We start from the raw sequence: 25473 nt of genomic DNA, 5'->3' as shown, positions 1-25473 counted from the left end.
CTAACTTAGCGTTGCAAGTGTTAGATAGGCCTACATTCTGACTTGGGCGCCGGGGAAATGTCTTAAAACACTTAGGGCACCGTGAAACGAAAACGTTTGTGAATCTCCCTGCTCTAGAGATTGTTTTTTGTTTAGAATCAGAGGTTGAGGATATATGTAGTTTATTGCAGAGTCATGTGTTTCCCTAAATTTACGTGTTCCATTTCTTATGAAATTGGTTGATTGATTGATTGATTTGCTTTATTTTACTTCGCTTTTGTGCTACTTTTGGCTAATTTGCGAAGATGGAAATGAGTGATGAAATTAATGAATGGACACACACAAACATCCTCAGGCCGGGATTCAAATCAGGGAACCCTCGCGTCGTAGCGCGATAATGATATTGGTGAGAACGTAATATCGGTACATTGTTCTTTGCAGTGTTACAAAACTTTTTCGAGGTGTACAAAACTGTACAAAACCTGTACATTATTTTAAGCCCATTTTCGAACAGATCGGGCAGTGTTGCGCTCCAAGTTGACGCTGGAGTGCAACTTTTGAAGTTTGAATTTCTCTTGAACTGAGGCATTACAAAACTTTTCCGAGGTGTCAGTCGTTTGCGTTTTTGCGACATCGTAGCAGCAGTGACACACACTTCTCAAGATAACCACAAAGAATACTGTCTGCACTTTTAAAGATAAATACGTTCGGTGTAACATGAAACAATGTGCGCTAGTTCGAAATACTGGCCATTGTTGGGTCGAATTCCAGGAATTGCGACCGTTTTCTTTCAGGCTACCCGTTATTAAGAAGTTTTATTTGCGTTGGGGAGGTAGTTTTCAGTGTCCGTGTTCGTTATTGAGAAGTTATATTGCCATTAAACCCCATGTATTTCTGCCGGGGAATTTGAAAATGTCCGTAATTTAGAGATGTCCGATTTTCAGAGATGTCCTATAGGAGAAGTTTTACTCTATATAGATTGCAATACAGTAACCCGTATTTATGTACGTAGTAATTGTAGTGGAAGAAGATACTATAAGCCATAGATAAGAACATGTCAACAAGCAAGTAATGGCAACAATTACGAACGATGCTAATGCTAAGTCAAATGTATCGTACTACATCAGCTTGCTTATACAAATGTGAAATACCCTTTTCGTTTTTAACTGTAATTACTTTAATTTTGTACATTTTGATATGAAAATTCAACAAAAAAATACAATAGGTTGTGACGTTCACAAGTCAATAATTTGCACGATTACATTCCATTCAAAAATATTTGAAACTAAAACGCGAAGGTGAAGATACAACTTCTATGGGTCTATTCTATTAGTGAAATAACTGAGCATTATGCAGTTCACTATTACCTATATTTTCATTTTTTAGTCACACACAATACCACATAATGACTATTGATTCTCGTTGCTATAGCAACGTTAGAATTCCAAATATCTCGTTTATACAGCGTATAGTGCAATGAATAACATAAAACATAATTAACGTTGTACAAAGTAATAATTATACATGTTTTTAAACGTTAATATAAAGTGATTTTTATAATATGAAATTAATAATTTCAATAAACATATAATTATATTGTGCGGATTCACAGGACCGTCACAACATTCCCCTCCTCCGGGAAAATGAAAACTACGAAACAACGAGGAGGAGTTTTCATTTATAAATCAGTCAGATGTGTATCAACATAACTACAACAAAGTTACAAATGGACAATATTATCTGACATTCGACAACAACGTGCACATAAACAGATTTGTGCCTAACAGGTAATAACAAATCAGAACATAATACAACATTCAATTGTACAAAATAATAAACAGAATGGTTTCATTTTTTCAAGTATCTACTCTCATAAATTTAATTCTCAGACAAGAGTTGATTCCTCTTTTCTTCCGAACAGTTAAACACTCGAAGATTTGAAAAGTTCACCTTGTCATAATATTGCTGGTTCATTGTGTAAAGAATTGCATTATTGTCCTTAATTTCCTTGACAAGGAATGGCCCAATATATAAGTTGAACAATTTATGAATCTGGCTGTTAATTTTGGAACTAACTTGCCTATTTTTTATCATAACCAAATCTCCTGTTTGAAGTTTGATCGAGTTCAATGCATTCTTAATCTTCCTACTTCTTCTAGATTGTCTAGTCCTGATTTCTGCTAAAAACAATTTGCGATTCCATGGCAAAGATTTAATTTGTTCTGGCCAGCTGATTTCTTCAAATATTGAGTCCTTCATATCTTCATGTAAGAAAAGTTCACTAGGAGATAATCCGGTAACTGAAGAGCATGCATGATTTAATAACTGAATAATAAAATTTATTTTTGGATACCAACTGGTGTGATTATCATTGCAGAATAATCGCAGTAACCTAACAATCTCTTTATTGTACCTCTCAATAGGATTAGATTTCGGATTGTATGTAGTGGTAGTAATATGCTTAATTTTCCTTGAATCCATGTAGGCTTTCCACTCATTTGATGTAAATTGGTTTCCACAATCTGATAATAATACATTACATACAGGGTAATGTTTAAAATATTGTTCTTCAAAACGATTGATAATTTCCCTGGCAGTCGCTTTTCTTAACGGATAAATCATAACAAACTTTGACATAACGTCTACAATTGTGAGGAGATATTCATATGTACGTGATCTTGGTAATTTTCCGATTAAATCAATAGAGAGGAAATCGTGAGGTTGGTGAGAAACGACGTGATATTCATCTCTCCGCAACGGCCTACCTACAATCTTTGTTCGTGCACATTCTAAGCAATCTTTCAGGTAATTTCTAATTGATTTTCTCATGTACGGCCAAAAATATGCCCTTCTACAAGCTGCTAAAACCTTCTGATAACCAAAATGTCCATTTAAATCATGCATTTTGTGCAATACCAAAGGTATAAGCTCACGTGGCACTACAAGTTTACAAATTTCATCTGAATTGGGTTTATAAAACAGAATTTTGTTGTGAAGAAAATACTTTGAAAAGTCTTTATCAGTTGTACTATCTTCCAGGTGAGAAATTATATTATTGCATTTTTCATCTGCTCGTTGAGCTTTTAACCAAATAGAAGAAGTATCATCTTGTGAATCTTCCACAATTACTTGATTGATATATAATTTATCATCAAGTGCAGAATAAGAAGTACAAGGCGGAAATCTACTCAACGTATCAGCAATATTATTCGAAACTCCTGGGACATGATATAGCGTGAAATCAAAACACTGCAGTTTGAGAGCCCATCTCGTAAGACGAGAATTAAGTGATTGTGCAGTTTTAAGCCAAGACAACGACTTATGATCTGAATATAAGTTGAAATCAGTTCCTTTTATATATATATAGTAAATTTCTCCAGAGCAAATAATATAGCTAAACATTCCAATTCGTGTGTACTATATGTAATCTCTGCTCCTCTAAGAGCACGACTGCCATATTGTATGACACGAATTTCATCATTATCAACTTGCCAAAGTACACAACCCAATCCTTTCTGGCTTGCATCAACAGAAACACAAAACCTCAACTCAAAGTCGGGTTGACTCAATGCTGGTGCTGAAATTAGAGCATTCTTTAATAACAAGAAAGCTTCTTGACACTGAGGTGTCCAATAAAATGGCACATTCTTGCGTAAAAGATGATATAATGGACTAGCGATATCTGAAAATCCCTGTATAAAACGATTCCTCCAATTTGCTAGTCCTAAAAATTTGCGAAGTGACTTTTTGTTTTGAGGAACAGGAAACTGTAGAATAGCTGAGTCTTTATCATGATCGACCTTAATCTCAGAACCAGACACCACATGACCCAAAAACTTAATTTCCGTTTGGAAAAATTTGCATTTGGCAAATTTTATGGACATGTTCGTCTTCTGCAATGTCTGTAGAACATAATCAAGATGTTCAAAATGTTTCTCTATTGTTGGGCTAAATATTAAAATGTCATCCACATATATCATCAGAAATGAATGAGTCTCTGGTCCAAACACCTTATTCATTCTTTCAACAAAAACAGAAACAGCTGATTTTATACCAAATGGCAAGTAACAAAACACGTGCTGTCGTCCTCGATACGAAAAAGCTGTGTACTTATATGAGTCAGGCGTAAGTGGTATTTGAAAATATCCACAGGAGAGATCAATCGAAGAAAAATATCTTGCACCTTTAAAATGTTGAAGTAGCTCGTTTATCGGTTCAACATGGGTAAGTGGTGAAATTACATGTTGGTTTAGGCGACGAAAATCCACCACTGGACGCCACTCACCATTAGATTTTGGGACGATATGTACTGGGTTCAAATAAGGCGAAGACATCTCTTTAATTATTCCCCAGGCTTTCCATTTTTCTAGTTCCTTTTCTAACGCTGCTCTTTTGGCGAACGGTACCGGATATATAGGTGCCTTGATTGGTTCCTTTGTGTCTAGTTCAATTTGATAAGGTTCTACGAATGCAGATCGGGGTCGATCAGAAAACAACCTATGATATTCTATTATTAGATTCTCAAGCTGAGACTGCTGCTCCGTGTTGAGTGATTCACACGACCGCACCTTCGTTGTGATCTGATCTAGAGAAACGACAAGTAAATTTTCTGCTTCTTTGACTATAGTAACTTCCTGCATCTGGCAGCGATCCCTATCAGTTGTGATTTTGCTAGAGTTAAATGGCTGAACCAATTCAGAACCAGTAGACGCCATCAAACTAATTTCGTTTCTTCTAAAATCGAGTACAGCTTTGTATTGCCTTAAAAATGGTATTCCGAGAATTAATTCAGCATGCAGTTGCTTCAATACGAATATCTCCAAAGTAAAAACTTCCGAGTTAATTGAAATACTTATAATCTTCCGACCAGCAACACGAAACTTCTGATGTCCTGCAAACGGCAATAACTTAAGTTGATCCACTGTTTCCAGTTTGGCACTCGGAATAATTGATTTTATACTGCACCATAATTCATAACTGACTAAATTACACTGGCTTCCACTGTCGATGACACACTGTATCGTAATACCGCAAACTGTTCCTGTGATCAGAGGTTGATCAGTAATAGGAGTAGGTATACCAGTATCATTTAAAATCCAAGTAGGTTCATCTTCGTACCAATCTAATTGAAAAAATATTGAAAGTGGATAACAATGATCAACTTCAGATAAAACGGAATTACTTAATACAGCATACTGACAAGTTGTGTCTATATTATTACTACGATATGATTTAGACGGACCCTCCATTTTGTTGGTGCGAGCAAACTGGTCCACGTTCACCCGCGACGTTCGTTTAATGTTGCTTCAGGGGCAGAAGAAATGAACTGTTTACAAGAAGTTTCTCTTGGATCGAAAGATGGAGCATTTTCATTTAATGGAGTATTCGCCACTGCAGTTGCATTGCAACTGTTTCCCGTTGACAACTGAGAAGACGAATATCCGCAATTGGCACATACACTGCATGGTTGGAATGAGTGGAAATTATTGTTAGAGAACTGAGAGTTAGGACGCAGTGTAAATTGCTGTTGTTCTTGCTCATTTCTGGCATTGAAACTGTTGCTCATAAATCTACCATTATTGTTGAAGTATCGTGAGCTTTGTGGACTTCTATTTTGCCGGAAATTTTGAGTTCCTGCACCATTACGTCTGTAACGATTATATGGTTTGTTAGTTAGGTTAGGTTTCCCAAAATTATTATTTCTATTAAATATCATTGTCTTCTGGCTGGAGTTTGATTGTTGGTTTTCAGCAACAAATGGAACATCTGTACGTGGAATCTTATTTCTTTTATTTTCTTCGCTAGAAGAAACAAAATGAACACTATCATTAGGTCTTACGTTACGTCTTGAACCTTGATTTCCATTAGGTTCATCATCGTTCACAAACGATGAACTTTTAGCAACACTTTGAACTCTCAGTTTTGCCCTTGCACTATTATTGTCGGTAAAACTTTTAGAATTATTCCCATCACGTCGGAAATTTTTTTCATGTACATTATCATGAACATTAAAACTCTTGTTTGATCTTGAATTCACTAAATCCAACCTCTTTAGTAACGCAATTACATCATCCATTTTAACTAATCTAGCAGCTAATATTGTTTGTGCAATAGATGTGGGCAACTGATTGATTAAAATATCAATAACTTCTGCATCATTCGGACGATCAACTAAATTATAATATGCTGAATGCGTACGAATAGCAAAAACTTCCATACTACTCGTCGATTTAGGATCATATTTACGACTTCTAAGTTCAGATAATTGAGCCTGAGTTAACGAATAAGACGTGTAGTGATTCAGAAATTCGTCAACAAACTGTTTGTACGATGTAAACGAATCGACATGAGTATTATACCAACCTTCTGCAGGTCCTTGAAAACAATTAGTAATACATTCAAGCCTTTGCATGTCAGGAACTTGCAGTAAGTCTAAGTAGGACGTTAAAGTTTTAATAAACTTACGTGGGCTTGATTTTTCAGGATCTCCAGAATATTTAGGAAGAACAGTAAGTTCATTCAATCTTACCAACCGTCGAGGTTCTTGAGTAAGCGAACGCATACAATTGTCAGGATAATCACATCGATGATTCTGCGGATTTGCTGACCTTTGGTTTACTTGCCTCTTTCTTTCCTGACCAGAACCATCAGAATATAAAGTACGGGTTGATTGACATAACTTGTTAGTATTACTAGTTCTCACTCGATTATTTCTAGAACGTTTGTGTCTTTGTGAAGCAATGCGATTGTGTTCATCATCAGAAACATCACACGCTGAAGAATCAGATGATTTAGGGGAGGTTAGGTTCCGTGCAGGAATACCAGGTTGACAGTTACTATTCACATGAGAACTGTAAACTTGTACAGGATTACTTGATTCAACATTAGTCGAAATATTAGATGTCAACTTAGCAATATTTTCCTCACATGCTTCCACGCGCTTAGTTATTTCGTCCTTGCTCACAACGGCTTCAAGTCTTTGAACTTGCCGAGACAACCCTGAAACATTGTTCTGGCATTCGGTAATCTGATCATTCAATCCAGCAAGTTTATTAGAATTCTCTGTACAAGTAGTGTTGACTTCCTCGATTTTCTCTGTTAGTCCTTGCACTTCACTTTCCATTTCCTGATGTAATGAACGTGTTGCTAATTTGCAGGACTCGGCAACTTCAGCTAAATCCTTTCGTAACGATGTACTCAATTCGTGGAAGTCAAGCTTGAGTAGTTTCTGTGAATTTTGAATTTCCTGTTGAGATTCCCTGATTTTTGTAAACTCAAGCTGATGAGACTCTTGAGTTTGCCTCATTTTTGTAAACTCAAGCTGTTGAGATTCTTGAGTTTGCCTCATTTTAGTAAACTCAAGCTGTTGAGATTCTTGAGTTTGCCTCATTTTTGTAAACTCAAGCTGATGAGACTCTTGAGTTTGCCTCATTTTTGTAAACTCAAGCTGTTGAGACTCTTGAGTTTCCCTAATTTTTGTAAATTCCATCTGTTGTGACTCGCTCATTTTCCTTAACTCTGCCAGCAGATCAAACATTTGAAAAGGAACATTACTTTGCCCCGTTGACGTCTCTGCCAACACAGAAGGACGAATGTCAATTTCTTGAACATTTTCTTGACTTCTTTTCCATTGCACAAAAGCTTCAATACTGAACGGATCATAAGATGGATCACAATCTGTACAGAAATAATTTTCATTTAACTGGTATAACTCCCAATGCTTATCGGACAAACCCAAACATTGTAAATTATACCAATGGCCACAATTTTCACAAGCTACCAACCTTTCCTTATCGGGATCTTTGCAGCACTTCACCATATTCATGGCACCATTCTTATTTTGTGATTCATCAGGTTCATCACCACAATTTATAGATCTAGCTGTAAGACTTGTTTTGGATCTCAGATTATAAGGATTACTTAATGCGTACATAATATAAATTTATGTACAAACTAGATTCACGAGAACAATGGTGTAAGTTAACACTTACGCAAAACACATCACTCAAGATCGTGCTGATAACGTTCCACAATACTGGACCACCAATTATACTGTGACGTTCACAAGTCAATAATTTGCACGATTACATTCCATTCAAAAATATTTGAAACTAAAACGCGAAGGTGAAGATACAACTTCTATGGGTCTATTCTATTAGTGAAATAACTGAGCATTATGCAGTTCACTATTACCTATATTTTCATTTTTTAGTCACACACAATACCACATAATGACTATTGATTCTCGTTGCTATAGCAACGTTAGAATTCCAAATATCTCGTTTATACAGCGTATAGTGCAATGAATAACATAAAACATAATTAACGTTGTACAAAGTAATAATTATACATGTTTTTAAACGTTAATATAAAGTGATTTTTATAATATGAAATTAATAATTTCAATAAACATATAATTATATTGTGCGGATTCACAGGACCGTCACAAGGTACACATTCCTTTTTCAAAAACACTCTCAGAATATTTGAAACAATTAATGTGCTTTTGAAGACAAAAGACATTATTGAATAAAGTGCTAAATGTAGACTAAATGAAAGTAGGGAGTAATGTGGAATACAGTATTCCACATTACCCTCCTAATTAGAGATTACACAACTTTGACACTTGGCCTTATTGTTCTGCTCATTTATGTTAATTCGACATTCATTATGCAGTTACATGCAGAAGTAATGACTGCTGCATGATAAGATAAATGCTGAGGAAATAGTATTTGCCAAAAATGTTCTTATTATCAAATTACAAGTTGCGGAAATGTTGAGGGTGCCTCGGACCCATACAACCCCCTCCCATGACTATGAAATAATGTTTATATTAACAGCACAATCCTAATTTATCTAGAATTACAGGCTGAGCAATGTATCTTATGCACTTAAATGAAGGTATTCTTTGAAGCATATTTTCATAATTTTTCAATAGGCAGGTGAATGTTAAACAGAAGTATTTAAGTCACACGTAGGGCAAATATAACCTATAAATAGACCTTTTATTTTCCATAGACCAATAGACCAGCCTAGCACAAATTGTTACAAGATTATAATTTTGAAAAATAGATCTGAAGGAATACTTTAGGTCTATGCAAGGAAAAACATTTACTCACGCATATACACACACACACACTCACCTGACAACATGATGATAATCATTGTCTGCCATTTAGCTGTACCTCATAACTGCATGCAGGAAGTCATAAAACTATAAAATTGTGATTTTAACAAATTGTATCAAGGCCTGAAAGAGAGAGGGTAATGTGGAATGCTATTCCACAGCATTCCACATTAACCACACTCGCCTATTCCACATTACCCGCCAGCTATTTTTTTTTTTATCTTACATGATATATGAACGGAAACTTCGAGGACACCGAATTGACAGTGCTTATTTAGCTACGACATTGGTGAACAATGTCACATAGAACACTTGCAGAAATCTTACCTTGTGTTTGCTTTGTGTGTGCAAAACGACGTTAACGAAAAAAAAGTCCTTTCCCTCCAAGACAGCTTCATGTGCTCTGCCTGCAAAAATTGACAGTGGGCGACGTAGTTGCATCAGTGCTGCCATCTGTACACACCGTCTGATGGTTCTAAACTACCTCGAGAGGTGGTAGACTTATGTAGTTGTAAAAATCATGGTATTCCACTTTGGCCGAATATTCCACATTTGCCTCCTCTACTCTACTACATAAATACTACATGGTAAGCAGTGCAATAGCTTATCAGTACGACTCAGTCGATACCACTTTGATACTCACACCAATACCGATACTTGAAGATTGCAATAATTAAAATTTGTTCAAAATATTTACCAATATTAGGGTGGAGACATTCTTCTCCAATTATATGCATCAATTTACCAAGAAATTTGCTTTGGAATATTCGAGAATTGCATCAGAATATTAAAATAGATATTATATAATCGCAAAATATAGTTTTTCGTGCAAAATTGGAGCAAAATAAAAAGAAAGTTTGAATTTTGCAAAATTTTCAGGATAATTAGATTCCGCGAAATGGTTGCCCGGCATTTTTACGAACCACCCGAAAGACAAAAATGCCGGAAAGGTATCGGCAGATGAATTTCAACCGATATTTTCCGCACCCTATTTTTTAGCTGTTTTGTTTACTGTATATTAAATTACAAGAATATTAAATATGCATGTAAGTTTAAAGGTTTCTTTACAACAAAAATTAATGCAATAATATATCCGACAAAACGGAAAGAATTTTGCAAAATTCCTGAAAATTGTACATGAGTAGAAAGAAGGTATACCACAAAAAAAATCATGTTAACTTCAAATTTGTAACTTGTATGTTATTTGGTGAACAAAAAGAGCAAAACAAAAACTACCGCTATTAGTGCGTCTGGCTGCTGCATGGAAGAACCAGGCTCGATTCCTGGTGCGAGTGATTTCAGGTGGGAATTTTTCGAGCATGTTGCGTCTGCATCCTTGCAGATATAGGCGTGGTGCTGATCACATCACCTCCGCAAATGACCGATATCTTGAACGTGTGAGGTTCTGCCTCCACATTCTTTCCCATATAATTTTACCGCATGTTGCAATGTGCAGGGGATAAATTTATCATATTCTACCATCTATTCGCCTTCATACACTGTTGCATTACTCCAGTCTTCTTTCTCATTGCAATGGACTTGTCGCGATTAGACAAAGTTGCAGAAATGCGCACGGTAAATAAAGTAAATACGTTCCAACAGACAGATTACACACTTACATATTTCAAAATTCAACACCTTGTCTAACTGCTTTTATTATTACGTTTATATCTGATGTAACGCCACCACGTGACGCTTGAATCACTACATTTTGTAAAGCAGTCGTAACAGTGGCGTACGCATGGGGGATTTACGGGGTTTAACCCCCCTGAACTTTTGAAATATTATGAAAAATGCTGTGAAGAAACTTAAAAATGGCCGATTTATCACAGTCAAAGATCTGCGAGAATACTACCACTACTACTAATAATAATAGCTAATAATAATAATAATAATTTGAATTGTTATTCCCATGCAGCATGGAGAAAAGCACAGCATTCCAAACACACGCGTCTTTCAGAGTGAATGCCTTGAAAATTAACACGAATTTTTGAAAATAAAATATGAGGGCACCTTTGATTTAAAAGAGGAAAAAAAAGTTGTTTTGTATCTCAGTTTCATCAATATTCAATAAACATGTATATATTTTGTGTGTGTGAACAATGAGCATTAACTAGAGAAAGTTCTTGGTTTGCTGTAAGCGGATAATGTATAGTTAGACGGACAAGAATACACAGCCACCAGTCCACTTTCCCATTGTTTACACTGGGACATTTATGCGGGGACAAGAGCTGAAAAATTCCAACCAAGAATCGAACCCTGATAACCCGCTTGGTTGTCAGACGCCCTAACGATCAGACCACCGCAGCCCCTTGGATGAGTTCCATACTTTGAATATTTCAATATATTTTAATATATTTTCTTGTTTGTATGGCTTTTCTTCACACTTAAAATGTCTCACCTCGGTAACTAGACAATTATTTTGTATCAAAGAAACAAAGAGAATGCTCCTAGAATTTGTCAAAATCGAATGACTAGAAAGTAATTTATTCCTATTCCTTTCATAAATACTATATTTATGTAGATATCCATTACTTAATAGTAGTAGTGGCATACTAGTATTATTAGAATTATTAATTAATTATGATGATTATTATATAATTAAAGTGTATTAAAACAATGGCAATGTGAATTTGGAGAAAGCTTTAGAAATAACCCTCCCTTTCATGAAATCCTGCGTACGCTATTGAGTCGTAATAATTTCGCCATTTTGGAAACTATTTCCTAGTAAAATAAGATTGTATTGAATTACTTTTTCCAGAATCCAGCCTTCGTCTGTTGTATGTCAACTTTAAGCTCAGGTAGGGTAATTGTTACTGGATTCGAACCACTGTGTAACATGCCTCCGCCGAGGTTCGAACATTGGACCCCTTGATTACAAGGCGATAGCATTGCTCCTATACCATCTAGGAGATAGTCTAATTGGGTTTTGAGTTTACAGTTTAATGTAAGATCCGAACCACTATGCAATGTGGTTCAAACCTGTGATCGCTTGATGACTAGGAGAAAATATTACCACTACGTCATCTAGAAGAGCCTGCGATCCTAGGGTCGAATCCTGGATAAAATGTCATTCATTGTGTTTGCCATATCGCGCATTTATCATGAAATCACCATTCTTCACTATCGTCGCGATTAAGAAAAACAAACAACAAAAAAACAGGTAAAATAATAAAAAGTGAAACATACTTTTCGCTACGTCATATCTTATTTACTTAAAAATATAAGTGTTGAATTCTAAATATATTAATCTTATTCTTTTTAGGAATTCCAGAACTGAATATTCCTCCGTATGAACCTCTGAGAATACCAAGAGTTTCCCTCAACCAGGGCACAGGACCAGTTAGCATAGAGTCATCATTTCATGACGTCATCATTCATGGGCCAAGTACGTTCAACGTGACCTACACAAAGTAAGTGAGGCGCAGGTTTTAAGTAAGTATTTTGTCTTCAAATGATCAACATTTTCACATAAATCGAGCAGGTCAATATTGCTATTTCTTTTTCCACCTGTTCCTATAAATGTAGCATTATCTTGGTATTTACCAGCCACATACTTTGATTGCTTTTCACGCCCTTCTCCCTTCTTTGCCCATCTTCGTCAAAGTCTATGTTCCATTCCTTATGGTTTCTCAAGATCTGCATCCATTCTTAATTATCCATCATCCTCAAGATGCATGGTTCATTCCATAATCACTTATCAAAATCTTCATCCATTCTTTACCCATATTTCTCAAAGTCCATGAAAATCTTCATCCATTCTTTGCCCATATTCGCAAAGTCCATCGTTTTCCATACCCACTTTTCAAAATCTCTTTCCATATTCTCAAATCATGTCTCTTTCCGTATCTACTTCCAGCTTAAAGCCTACAACAAAATTTAGAGTGATAAAGGTATTTTAAACTCTACACAGTTTTGACCTCAAATCATAATAATCCATGTAGTTCGTAAATGACAATGGTCGATATTGGACTTAACCATATCATATATATTTTTATTACGCAGGATCGACGTTGACAAATATAAAATGGAGTTTGGCTTGAAGGTTCCTGAACTCATCTCAACGGGGAACTACAAAATGAAAGGACGAGTTCTTCTGCTCCCGATTGTGGGGAATGGTCACAGCGAAGGAAATTACAGTAAGTATTAGTGCTGGAGTTCACGAGTTGTATCCTTGCAGGTGACACTTGTTACTCCGTGCACATGCACACAGAGAGAAAGTAGTTGCAGCGTACTCGTTATTCAATTGGTCGACAACTCTAACAGAGAGAGGTCCTATTCAGACGGAAGAATTTCCCTTAAAATTTTTGCTAGCATACAATGTGCCAAAACTGGGCGAGAGGGAAGGGGGCAAGGAGAGTTTTTTTTCCCTCTTGGTTTGACAAGACTTATCATTAAGATACTATAGTGTAGGGGTAACAACTGGCAAAAAATGGGGGCAACTTCCCTCCCCATTGCTCGCATAAATGCTTCCGAAAATGTTATAGCATTTTATACAACAGGGAATACTTTACACGGAAACATTCCTGTAACGTTCTGATTAGCATTGGTAGCATTAAAGCTAAGAAGAAAACCAGACACCTCGACATTGTCGAATTTACAATTTTTAACAAGGTGCTTCGCCCTTCGCTAACGGCTAGAGTTCTATCTAATATACAGGGTGTTTCATAAGTTCGTTTACAACGCTTGGGAGGTGATTGTACGAGTGAAAATAAGGTAGAAAGTTCATGTAACGAAATTCCGGAAACGGCTTTGTTGCCGAGTTATTGACGTTTGAAAACGTGGGAAAATGATTTTCCGAAGTGAATAATGGCAAAACGGGTGGAGAGAAGTCGTCGGTGTTGGGCGGTCCACTAAGAAATTGGGTACGCTCTTGTCAAAAAATCACGCGGCAATGTTGTGCAATGTCGACGCAAGGGATTCCTCAAAGGACGCGAACGAAGATGTTGACGGGAGTGGGGTGGGTGTGCGTTCTGCGTGAGCTGGTATCGACGAAAATTGGCATGTGTTGAATGGCACCAAAAAACAAAGAAAATTTCCTGAGCAAAGGACACCATAACGTAAAAACGAAACAAATGAACTGTCATAGGTTGCATACCCTGAAGGGCAGATGGGAGTCCGTGTGACCTGACGTTAAGTACCACATTTCCCGCTAGGGGCGCCAACGTTGTAGGTTTCCTCATGAAGGAGCGTACGTGTCTGTGCCATTCGTGCTTCAGGTGCTGTGCCAGCAGCAGGTTGTTAAACATACACGGTTGAATGGAAAGACTTGAGGTTCTTGGACAGTAGTGTTGGGCAAACATTTGACCTAGCAGTGTTACGTGTTAATTCTTAGCCACAGCCCATCGTGTTCTGTGAAGTGTACTAGTGTTAACGGCCATAAACACTTGTAGCCCGGCGTAAAGGATGGCTGCATACACGTCCCAAGAGCTGACGGACATGCATCTGATTTATGGGGAGGCTGGAGGTAATAGCCGTGCTGCAAGGCGTCTGTATGGGCACGTTTTCCAAATAGGGTGTTACCATCGCACACCTTATTTCAAACTGTAGACACTCGACTTCGGGAAACAGGATCAGTGTTGCCACCTCGTCGAGAAGTTGGACAACCTCGAAGTGTGCGAACACGACGGTTTGTGGAAGATGTGCTAACTGCAGTGATGGATCATCCAGGCACCAGTACGCGCGCACTAGCCCACGAACGAAACACCTCCCATGTGAATGTGTGGCGGTCCTGGCAGAAGAGGGGATGCACCCGTACAAATTGAAGAAAGTGCAAGACCTTTTACCTCGGGACTTTGGCTCACGTGAGGACTTTTGCCAATGGTTTGTTCATCAAGTTGAAACTATCCCCAATTTTCAGAATACGGTACTATGGACTGATGAGGCTATCTTCACGAAAACTGGTGTGTTGAATAGTAAAAACAGTCATGTGTGGGAACATGAAAATCCACATCCACTGCTAGTGGCACATCATCAGCACAGATTTGCAGTGAATGTGTGGTGCGGGATACTGCATGACCATTTGATTGAACCGTACATTCTCCCTGTTCGCCTATGTGGACCCAATTATCAAGCCTTTCTCAGTGAGGTTTTGCCTGAACTACTAGAGGACGTGCCCTTGGCACTGAGACAAAGACTGTGGTTTCAACACGACGGTGCACCCCCACATTTCGATCGGAATGTGCGCCATTTCCTCAATACCGTATTCCACAACCAGTGCATTGGCAGGGGAGGGTCTGTGCCATGGCCACCTCGATCGCCTGATATTACGCCCCTGGATTTCTTCCTCTGGGGAGAGATGAAACGCCTCGTTTACGAAACACCTGTTGTGTCAGCCGAGGACCTCGTTGCCCGTATCAATGTAACTGCAGCATCGATAGCAGAAACGCCGGGGTTTTTGGGTCGCACTAGACAATCCTTGATTCGCCGTTGTCGCCTCTGCTTGGAAGTACATGGTGGACACTTTGAAAACCGTCTGTGTATAGGGTATGCAACCTATGACAGTTCATTTTTTTCGTTTTTACGTCATGGTGCCCTTCGCTAAGGAAATTTTCTTTGTTTTTTGGTGCCATTCAACACATGCCAATTTTCGTCGATACCAGTTCACGCAGAACGCACACCCACCCCAGTCCCGTCAACATCTTCGTTCGCGTCCTTTGGGGAATCCCTTGCGCCGACATTGCACAACATTGCCGCGTGATTTTTTGACAAGAGCGTACCCAATTTCTTAGTGGTCCACCCAACACCGTTGACTTCTACCACCCGTTTTGCCATTATTCACTTCGGGAAAATCATTTTCCCACGTTTTCAAACGTCAGTAACTCGGCAACAAAGCCGTTTCCGGAATTTCGTTACATGAACTTTCCACCTTATTTTCACTCGTACAATCACCTCCCAAGCGTTGTAAACGAACTTATGAAACACCCTGTATAAAAAATGGATGTTTGTGTGTATGTGTGTATGTTTGTTCTAGCATAACTCTCGAACGCCTGGAGTGATTTCAACCAAACTTGGAACACATATCACTTGCAATCTCGAAAGAAATACTGTGGGATTTAGACACCCCTGGCAGCCCTGGGGTTGGTAGTGGGGAGGGGTGACATTTAAAAATAATCGAAAACGACCGATATTAGCGTGGAATCCATAGTTTTCGGGAAAGCTAAGATGAATAGTGACACTCCTAATGCTGTTCCACTTCGAGTTCATCACCTATCGGGATGGGGAGTGAGAGGGGGATGAAAATTAAAATTTCCAAAATGACCAAGATTAGTGTCGAATCCATAGTTTTCGGAGTCTCTAAGCTAATTGGTGACATTAACGATGACCAAACTTGGTACACATATGACTTGCAATACTGTGGGGGTGACACACTCCTGACAGGGGGTGGGAGGGAAGGGGGTGACATGTAAAAATAATAAAAAAACGACCGATATTAGTGTGGAATCCACAGTTTTCGGGATGAATAGGGACACTCCCAATGCCGTTCAACTCCAAGACACCCCTGGCACCCCTACGGGGGGTGGAAAGGGGGTGACATGTTAAACGACTGACATTAGTGTGGAATCCATAGTTTTCGGGATCGCTACGTTGAATAGTTACACTCCCAATGCCATTCAACTCCAAGACACCCCTGGCACTCCCAGTGGGTGGGATGGGAAAGGGGTGACATGTAAAAATAATCGAAAACGACCGATATTGGTGTGGAACCAATAGTTTTCGGGGTCGATAAGATGAATAGTGACACTCCCAATGTCTTTCAACTCCAATTTCATTTTGCGCTATAGTTAGAGTTCATTATTTTCCTGTCTAATAGAAGATTGTGATAAATAAATACCCGGGCAAAGCTGAGCTAGTTTTAAAATAAACGCGCCCCATAATCCCCTCGGTTTCCAATTAAAAACGTCGTTTACTTAAATGGCTCGAAAAGATGTTTCTCTAAAAACAATAACAATTTATTCCAGTAACTGAACAGGCCGAAACCAAGTGTTAAGAAGTAATCAAAATATAATTATTGATAACAACTCGTTTGAATCAGTTTCTAAATTCCAGTACTTAGGAGTAATACTAACAAATGAAAATGATATTAAAGAGGAAATAAAGAGCAGCCTTAATTCAGGAAATGCATGTTACTTCTCTCTTCGTAAACTTTTGTCGTCTCGTTTAATATCTAAGAAACTAAAAGTTAAGATAGAGGACTAAAAGTGGTAAACAATGTAAGTGCCAAAAGCGAAAGTGTTGGGAAATCGCATCGTTCCGCACATCAGCCCGTAAGAACGTGCACACTAGTGACCTCTTTACGCGCCCTTTGAACTACTTAGAGATCTACCAGCCATTTTCAAGTTTACCATATTATAAAGCATGGCACATTTCACAGTTTAACGTGGAAAACGGTGTTTGAATTTCTGTAGCACTTAGAGCGTTTACCAATTTTAGTCTTCAATATTCAAAACAGTAATTTTGCCTGTAATATTATACGGATGCGAAACTTGGTCCCTTAGTTATTAAATTGATTGATTAAATTGGTGTTTTAAGTCCACTTTATGCACAGTAAGGCTAGAGACTGGACCTACAGTTTAAAGTGGGATCCGAACCACTTGTGCCTCCACCGGGTATCGAACCCGGGACCCCTTGATTACTTGATTACTTGGTCCCTTAGGTTGAATGAGGAACATAAATTGAGAGTATTGGAAAATAAAAGTAAACTGGAATTTTCCATTCTCACAGATTTGAAGGGACGAGATTTTAAAACTAACCGCCTTCTGCGAGGCACGGACAAGCCCCAAAATACGTTACATTGGAAACTGCATTAAGGAAGAATTACTGTCATTAAACATGAAATAACATTAATCAAAAACAAGTAAGAAAAGGAACATGTAGTGATTCTTCTTCTGATTGGTTGAACTGGAGTTAAGAATTGAGTACGATTTAGAGATTTTCTTATGGAATATGAAACTTGAACCCCGGTGAGGCTTAATGAGAAATTTAATTTAAAAGCTTGATATTTTGTAAAACATACAAAACTAAGTTGAAGCTTGCCTCTGATTAACATGGAAAGCAAATACATGCAACAACCAATAAAAATAACAAGATTACTACTTTAGAGAACTTGCTGGATCCCCTTGTGTGCCCAAGTATAGGGATGGTATCGATACGATACGAGACTCGGTCTCAAGTTATAAATGATTGTCTCGTTCTTGGTCTTGCCTCGATATACAGCATATGCATAGAACAAAATATTTTGTAATAACATCTTTCGAAATGTTTGATGCATAGTTTCGTTTCGACAGCTCCAGAAGAGGGTAGGGACGAAACTTCAAATTGAAAGATAAAGATGTGCCGGTATTGTCTGGATCGTCCATATCGGTATTTTCGGTAGCGTCGATATATATTATCGATATCGATATTTTCGATATTTCGACTCGATATCTATATTCAATCGATATCCATCTTCGATATCGACGTCTATATTTTTTATGTGTGTACATACCAACATATGTTTATGTTTATCTGCCGTTGGTAAGACAGTAAATAAATAAATAAATAAATAAATAAGTAAACTCCTCCCTGGCCGTGCAGTTAGGCGCTGTGCTTTGGGCTCCGACTGCGGGACGGCATGTGTTCGAGTCCGCCTGGGTTCAGTTTCTGGATTCTCGGTCTGTGTATAGGGCCTGTGGCAACCCACCATCGTGAGGCAATTGGGGAGCTACGAGCAAGCAGCGTAACCCGGTCTCGAAAATTTCCTACAACGGCTGAGGGTTCGACGTGCTGACCCCACGTCACCCCATTACCTGTTGAAGATCTCCACACCTCTAGGTAGGATTGTGGGAGGGAGACTGTCAGTCGGGAGTTAGGCCTCACCACTTCAAGGGCTGTCGAGCCACGGGTTATTTAAGAAATATTGTGTACTCATCTTCTTTTATATATTTACAGGTGATATTACATCAATTATCAAAGTGCACGGCGAACCATTCGTAAAGGACAACAGGACACACATGCACGTGAAGGATTTTAACATCGATTTTCATATGGAAAAGGGATCCATTCGTTACGACAACCTATTCAATGGAGACACAATTCTGAGTAAGTGCTTTCATTTCCCAAATGTGGGTACGATGTTGCTACTTAGCTACTATTATTTTTCATAAAGTTCAACATTCATTTGCCAATAATTGCAAAGGTTCAATTTCAATTGCATATACAAAATAAAAATAGTAGTACTAATAATAACAATAACAACAATAATGATAAATAGTGAAATATAAGTTTCCATGACTGAAGGGTAAGATGTGAAACAGGGTTGTTGAAGGTCCAGGAATCCATAAATTCTACTGGGTTCTATTCGGTTCCACAACAGGACCGGAACTTTTTCTCACACAATTTTGATTCGGTCCAAGTTGTGCATTGTTTCACTGAAAAAAAAGGTTGCTGGACCGTATTTAAATTGATCCGAAAAACGAAAGGTTCCAGGACCGTATTTAAATTGATTCTCAAAAAAATGTTCCCTGGACCGTCTTGAAATTCATCCTGAAAAAAGGTTCCTGTACCGAATGGAAATACTTAAACAGAAGAAGGTTCTTTACGGTCTAGAACCCATTTACACTTGCTGATTTTCTCCCCCAGACGGTTAGTTAATTTATTTACAATTCCTGGACCTTTAACCCTACAGCGCATGATTTGTTTTTTAATGAAACGGAAAAAATATAGTATATTCTATAGGCAACATATACACATAAAAAATTGTTTAAAAAAATATTTAATGAAAATTGTTAATTTTATAAACATTTTTCATAAATGTGCCGAATGGCAACATAATGCATTGATATGCTATTTTTATTTTTCATAAATGTGCCAAATGGCAACATCATGCATTCATATGTTATTTTTTTATTTTTTCTTAGAATATACAAATGTCAATATGGAAGATATAGGTACACATCAAGTTTTCTTTTTAAAACAGTAAAAAATTATATACACTGTTCTTGGGAGTTGTGGCAACATCGTGTATTGATTTACTTTATTATTATTAAGATACAAATTGCATTATTGCACATTTCCCTCTGCAAGTAAATGGTTACACATAATATAACAAAGAATACAATACAATACAAGCAAAAATGGCTACTTTTGAGTGAACATGAGAGTATATATTGTAATCTGTATACAAGAATCTATGACTACTTATTCTTTGTTTGTATGGTAATCTAAGAAAAAAATATTTGTCTTGTTGAAAGAGAGGAAGACAGAACATTTCATGCATTTCACTCTAGTGAAACCTTTGCGTCCTTGAATCTTGCATCGCTGTTTTTGTCCACGTGCTGTGGCCAGTGGTCCGTCTTGTCATATCTTACATCAGCTGTAGTGTCCCGTGAAGATGAGATTCTCCTTTTTTTCTGGAGTGGAGAGATGCTTGAAGGTCTTCCTCTTGTTGAGATTTTCATCTGCCCAATATTGCACATGGTTTCTCCCAGTTTATATTTGAATTATTGAAGTTTCATAAGTTTCATAGTAGATGAAGTCCCTACTGACGTAGCTGCTCTTTTGTATAAAAGCCAAGCATTGATATTAGCAACGTCCACTAGGTGGTAAAATAGTCACATGTACCATTTTCTTGTTCGCATTGTGATCTTTCCTTGCCCAATGAGACTGTCCATTAGGTCTACTCCTCCCATGTGTTTGTTATACGTCATGGAATGTTATCATATTTCTTTGTCTTCCTATTCCACCTGGTGACTTCTTGCATAGGATTAGTGCCAACAAAAGAAGACAACATAGTCACGTTCTTGTTATCCTTCCAAATTAGAGAGGAAATTTCACAAGTTTCATGAACACAGACATACTCAACAACAGTGCCTTTTGGTTTGTTCTTTAGCTCCTCATGTGAAGGGAGTTTGCAATTTGGAATTCTGTTCCGCCGCACAGTTCCAAGTGAGTGGATGCCCTTTGATTCTAGATATGTCATCAAGGGTACAGATGTGTAATAATTATCATGGTAAAGTTTATAGTGCATGTTTGGAGGAACGTTTCTTGTAAGCCTGACCATAATGTTTCCACTTGCACCTAAGTCTGGTTCGCCATCTTTTCGAGTGCACTCATCATTCTATTGACCTGAATATATTTCAAAATTATATGCATAAGCTGAAATCCCACACAAGACAGATAGTTTGAATCCATATTTATGAGGCTTCCCTGGCATGTATTGTTTCAGATGATGTCGAGCTTTGGTGGAACACATTTGCTCATCAACTGAGAGAGATTCTTCTATTGGAACAGAACCAAACTTCTCTGCCAAGTCATCTACAATAGGTCGTATTTTATAAAGTTTTCATGACCAGGTTGACCTTTTGGAATGCATTTGTTGTTGTCACTAAATGCAAAAATCTTCTAATGCTTTCGAAATTGTTAGTTGTCATTGTTTTTTGAATAATTGAGACACCCAAGACTTCATTCCAATAGTGTCTCACGTTTCTGAGACCAGCCACACTTCCCAAAACACAAATACCTAAATATTTTGTAATATCCGATGATAGAAGTTTCATGGGTCTTTCTGGACACTCTTGAACACTGTACAGTCACGGACACTGCTGGGTTGTAACGACCATATTGGGAAAGCACTGATACAAGCCATCCATGTCTGAAAACCAAGCGCCTTGTGCCTAGACAACCCAACCAGCATTGCAATTCTGCGGCTTGTATACCAGTCACGGGTATACATCTATGTAAATTGAGTAGTGATGCCAAACAGAAATAAGAGATGAAGATTGTCGATCGTAATGTCTCGTGTTCACGACATGGAATAATACTCGGTTCACGTTACGTTCCATTATTTAATGTTGTTTGGGAACGAACCTGATGGACTGGGTTTATATTTTTACTCCTTACATTACAGTAAATTCCATATTTTACAATTATATTAATGCTTTGAACGAAAATAATACCCAGAAAAACTTCGAACACACGTGCACACCACTCTTCTCACACACATGCACGTGAAAACAAACACACCAAGCTAAGTTTTAACTTCCAAGTGAATGTCCAAATAACAGTAAATGGAGAAGCACGATGTGCGAAACATGGGATTTTTCACAGAAAGAATGCGTCTATTTTGACATACGTGGTTCCTATTAATAAACAATGAAACAATTATGAGAGAAATTAACATGCATTTTCGTCTTCAGGTGTTGAGGAAGGAAACAGAAAACATGGTGTTATTGATAGAGTTTTGGTTAGCGTACAGAGCTTTCATCAATGAGGTCTAGGTTCGATCCCCACTAAGGACGATTTTTTTTATTCTTTTCTATTAGTGAAAAAGTATGTAATATTGTTTTCTAGGCAGTTTGACGAAAGGGTACACATCAAATTTGTTCATTTAATCTGTATTTTTCTTCTAATAAGTTCTCTATCACGAGGGGATATAGAGATTCTCTATCTAGGCGATGGATATCTTCTCAATGGTTCCGTAGCTACGATTCTCCAGTCCCTTCCACCCACTTGTCTTATTTATTTACTTCATTCATATCAACTCACGAAATGCCATGAATCTAACGAAAACACACAAGAAAAACAAGAAACATACCTCGCTTCGAAGGTTCCAGACTCGAGTTCTGGCTTTTTTGCGAGGGTGATTATTCTTGTGTGTCTGTTTATCATCTTTGTCAAAAAAATATTCCTCATTATTGCCGTGATTAACCTAGGGAGAGACCAAAGCGACTGAAATAACAAAAGTACAGAAAATGCAAGACACATCTGCCTAGGCATGTTATACCTTGGGAATTAGCAATCTGAAAATTAACTTGCGTTTCAGTCGACTACTTGCGAAAGAGTTTCGTGTTGTCTCGTTTGGAGTGTTGGTTATCGTGTCGGACTAGCATGCGGGCAACCCGAGTTCGAGCCCAGGGAAAGAAAAGCTTTTTTGTCTAATTTTATCCAACCTTATTTATAAAACTGAGGCTTCTGCAAAACGTTTTGAATTGTATGCCACTTCGTATGTTGATAATCTGAAAGCAGCAAAGATGAAAATTTGATGTTCCGAAGCGACGATGTATTTGTGTATGTGTTGCAAAAACGCAGTTATTTATTAGCGAAAAACATGCAGCCACGTGATCATGGAGAACGCTTCCTAGTTGTCAGTGCTAAAATGGCAGTAGCTACAGTCTGTCAACACACACCAACTTTCACGTTCCCCGTAAAATGATTACCTTTCCACGTTTCAAAATCATGAGTGCTGTGTAAAGCGATACTTTGATACTTGCGTTTGCATGTTCGAATCTAAAGTAATACGAAACTTTTTTTTCCAGCAAATGACATTGAAACCATTAAACTGTTTGCAATGTGATATTGATATCATATATGGAAAGAATAAAAATGGAGAATTTCACTTATAACAACTTATAAATAGGGAGCGGAAGTTGATGAAATATCATCTTTTTTCTGACATCTCGGACGCGATGGCCATTAAATATACACAATATTACACTTCGTCTAGAACCCCAAAAAGGTAATTTTAAAGTGCATTTTTTGCATTTGTTGCCATTTGTCAGGTTTTAGGTCATTTTCCTCGATTTTCGGCATTTTCCCGTCATTTTTCGCAAAATTCGGTATATTGTTTCATTATATTTTGTCACTTCTTTAATTTTTGTAATATTCTTGAATCTTTTCACCAAGGTGAATATATGCCTATCTCGCAGGATTGCAATTTACGAGCAAAAGAAAACTGAACTGGTGACAGTCTTTGTTCTGTCAGGGGAAACCACCAGGTGCCCGTCTGGGGCTACTCAGATTTAAGGTCAGATAAGGAGAGGCTGGAAATACCATAGCTAGACCCTGTTTCCATTGGAAATCCTCGTTGAATATTTTAATTGAATGTGCATGTGGTATCATTTGTTGCCTGTTTTTTTTAAAGCAAGATTGCATTTTGTTTAATTTCATTTTCATTTCAATTTTTAACCTGAAACTAACAAATTTAATGGTCAATTTTTGCATTTTTACGTCAACTTTTTCCATTTTTTAGGATATTCTATACGTCTTATACCTATATTTTTTAGGTCATCAACTTCTGCTCCCTACTTATAAATATATTAAATTATGTGGATACCTGATGTGAAACGTACGATGCACGATCAGAGAGCCTGAATGTTGGATTGAAAACTGCAGAGAACAATGACTGACTTATGAAGAGTGAAAGGTTTTTCCATGCTCCAATGGGATTTTAGTTATAGCTATAAATAAACAAGAGAGAAGGACACAGGTTGGTATGATGAACTAAATTGTAATCTAAAAGTTTTAATTGAAGAAACAAAACACGTTCACGGTAAAAAAAAATAGGGCATTCAATTTCAGGCACTTTACACTAACTGAAAGAGTATTCTCAAAATTAATAGTATCCCCGTTCTTCACCTTTTTCTCAGTTGTCACACATGTCAATTTCCTCTGTATTCTCATTGGGACAAACACCCACATCCATGCCCGAACCGAGTATTGGTAATATCGCACGCTAGCCAACAATTCCCGAGGAAAAGTTTGATACGCGGTTTAGGCACAAGTGGTTGGTATCCCACTTTAAACTATAGATCCAGTTTTCTTATTGTGCATAAAGTGAACTTAAAAAGAAGAAAAAAATCGAGGAAAAGCGCTTGAAGGCTTCGATGAGTTCCAAGTGCCTTGATGAGGCGAAGCTATTACATGATATCCAAGTGGTCAAGTGGCCCCGTGGTAGCGGATAAGTTTCACGTAAAGAAGGCTATGAGTGAGTTCGATTCCCGTTCTATTGCCCTATTTTTTAAATAACTCGAGCAACTAATTATTCTATTTTATTTAATAATTTATTGGAGTAAAAGTTAAATACATTTTTACTTTATTTTTGGGTGGAAATCTTTACTTTACCGTTTTAAATTTTATTTGTGAAAATTATTTTTTTACGATAGTTTTTTCACATTTCTCATCATTTTACAAATATACTCAATAAAATGTTATGCCTGGCGAAAAGCATACATTTCTTGCGAGAAAATGATCCAGAAATACATATAATACTATTCACAAGAAATTATCGTAATCGTTTGGAAAACAAAATTCAATTCAAAATTCAACAATTCGTACAGCAAATAAAATAAGAATGTTCGCAATAAACAAATTGAAATATATATAGTTGCTCGAGTTAAGAAAAAAATTGGAGGCAATCAAACGGGAATCAAAGCCAGTATCTCCTGCGCGTAAAACTAACACCCTACCACCCCACCACCTGTTCTTCTGTCAGTCGGACAATATAATTGTCTTGTGAGTAACGCTTGCTAAGTTTCTAATCTCTGAAGCGCTTGTAATTGTTGTTGGGTGTCACGGAGTTATGTTTACTGCAACATTTGAGCACACAATCC

General features: G+C 37.5%; 1 protein-coding gene across 1 annotated transcript in view; it reads left to right on the top strand.

The window, feature by feature from the left end:
- Nucleotides 1-25473, top strand: part of LOC145994376 (protein takeout-like) — a 99796-nt gene that overhangs the window by 62297 nt on the left and 12026 nt on the right. The window contains exons 3-5 of the mRNA XM_083130488.1: nucleotides 12372-12519; nucleotides 13112-13245; nucleotides 19037-19186. Of these exons, the coding sequence (XP_082986614.1) occupies nucleotides 12372-12519; nucleotides 13112-13245; nucleotides 19037-19186 (432 nt within the window). The remainder of the gene's footprint in view (nucleotides 1-12371; nucleotides 12520-13111; nucleotides 13246-19036; nucleotides 19187-25473) is intronic.

This window comes from Lepisma saccharinum, chromosome 10 (genome assembly GCF_977018435.1).
Source record: "Lepisma saccharinum chromosome 10, izLepSacc3.1, whole genome shotgun sequence".
Classification (NCBI taxonomy): domain Eukaryota; kingdom Metazoa; phylum Arthropoda; class Insecta; order Zygentoma; family Lepismatidae; genus Lepisma; species Lepisma saccharinum.
This window is presented reverse-complemented; position numbering and strand designations above follow the sequence as displayed.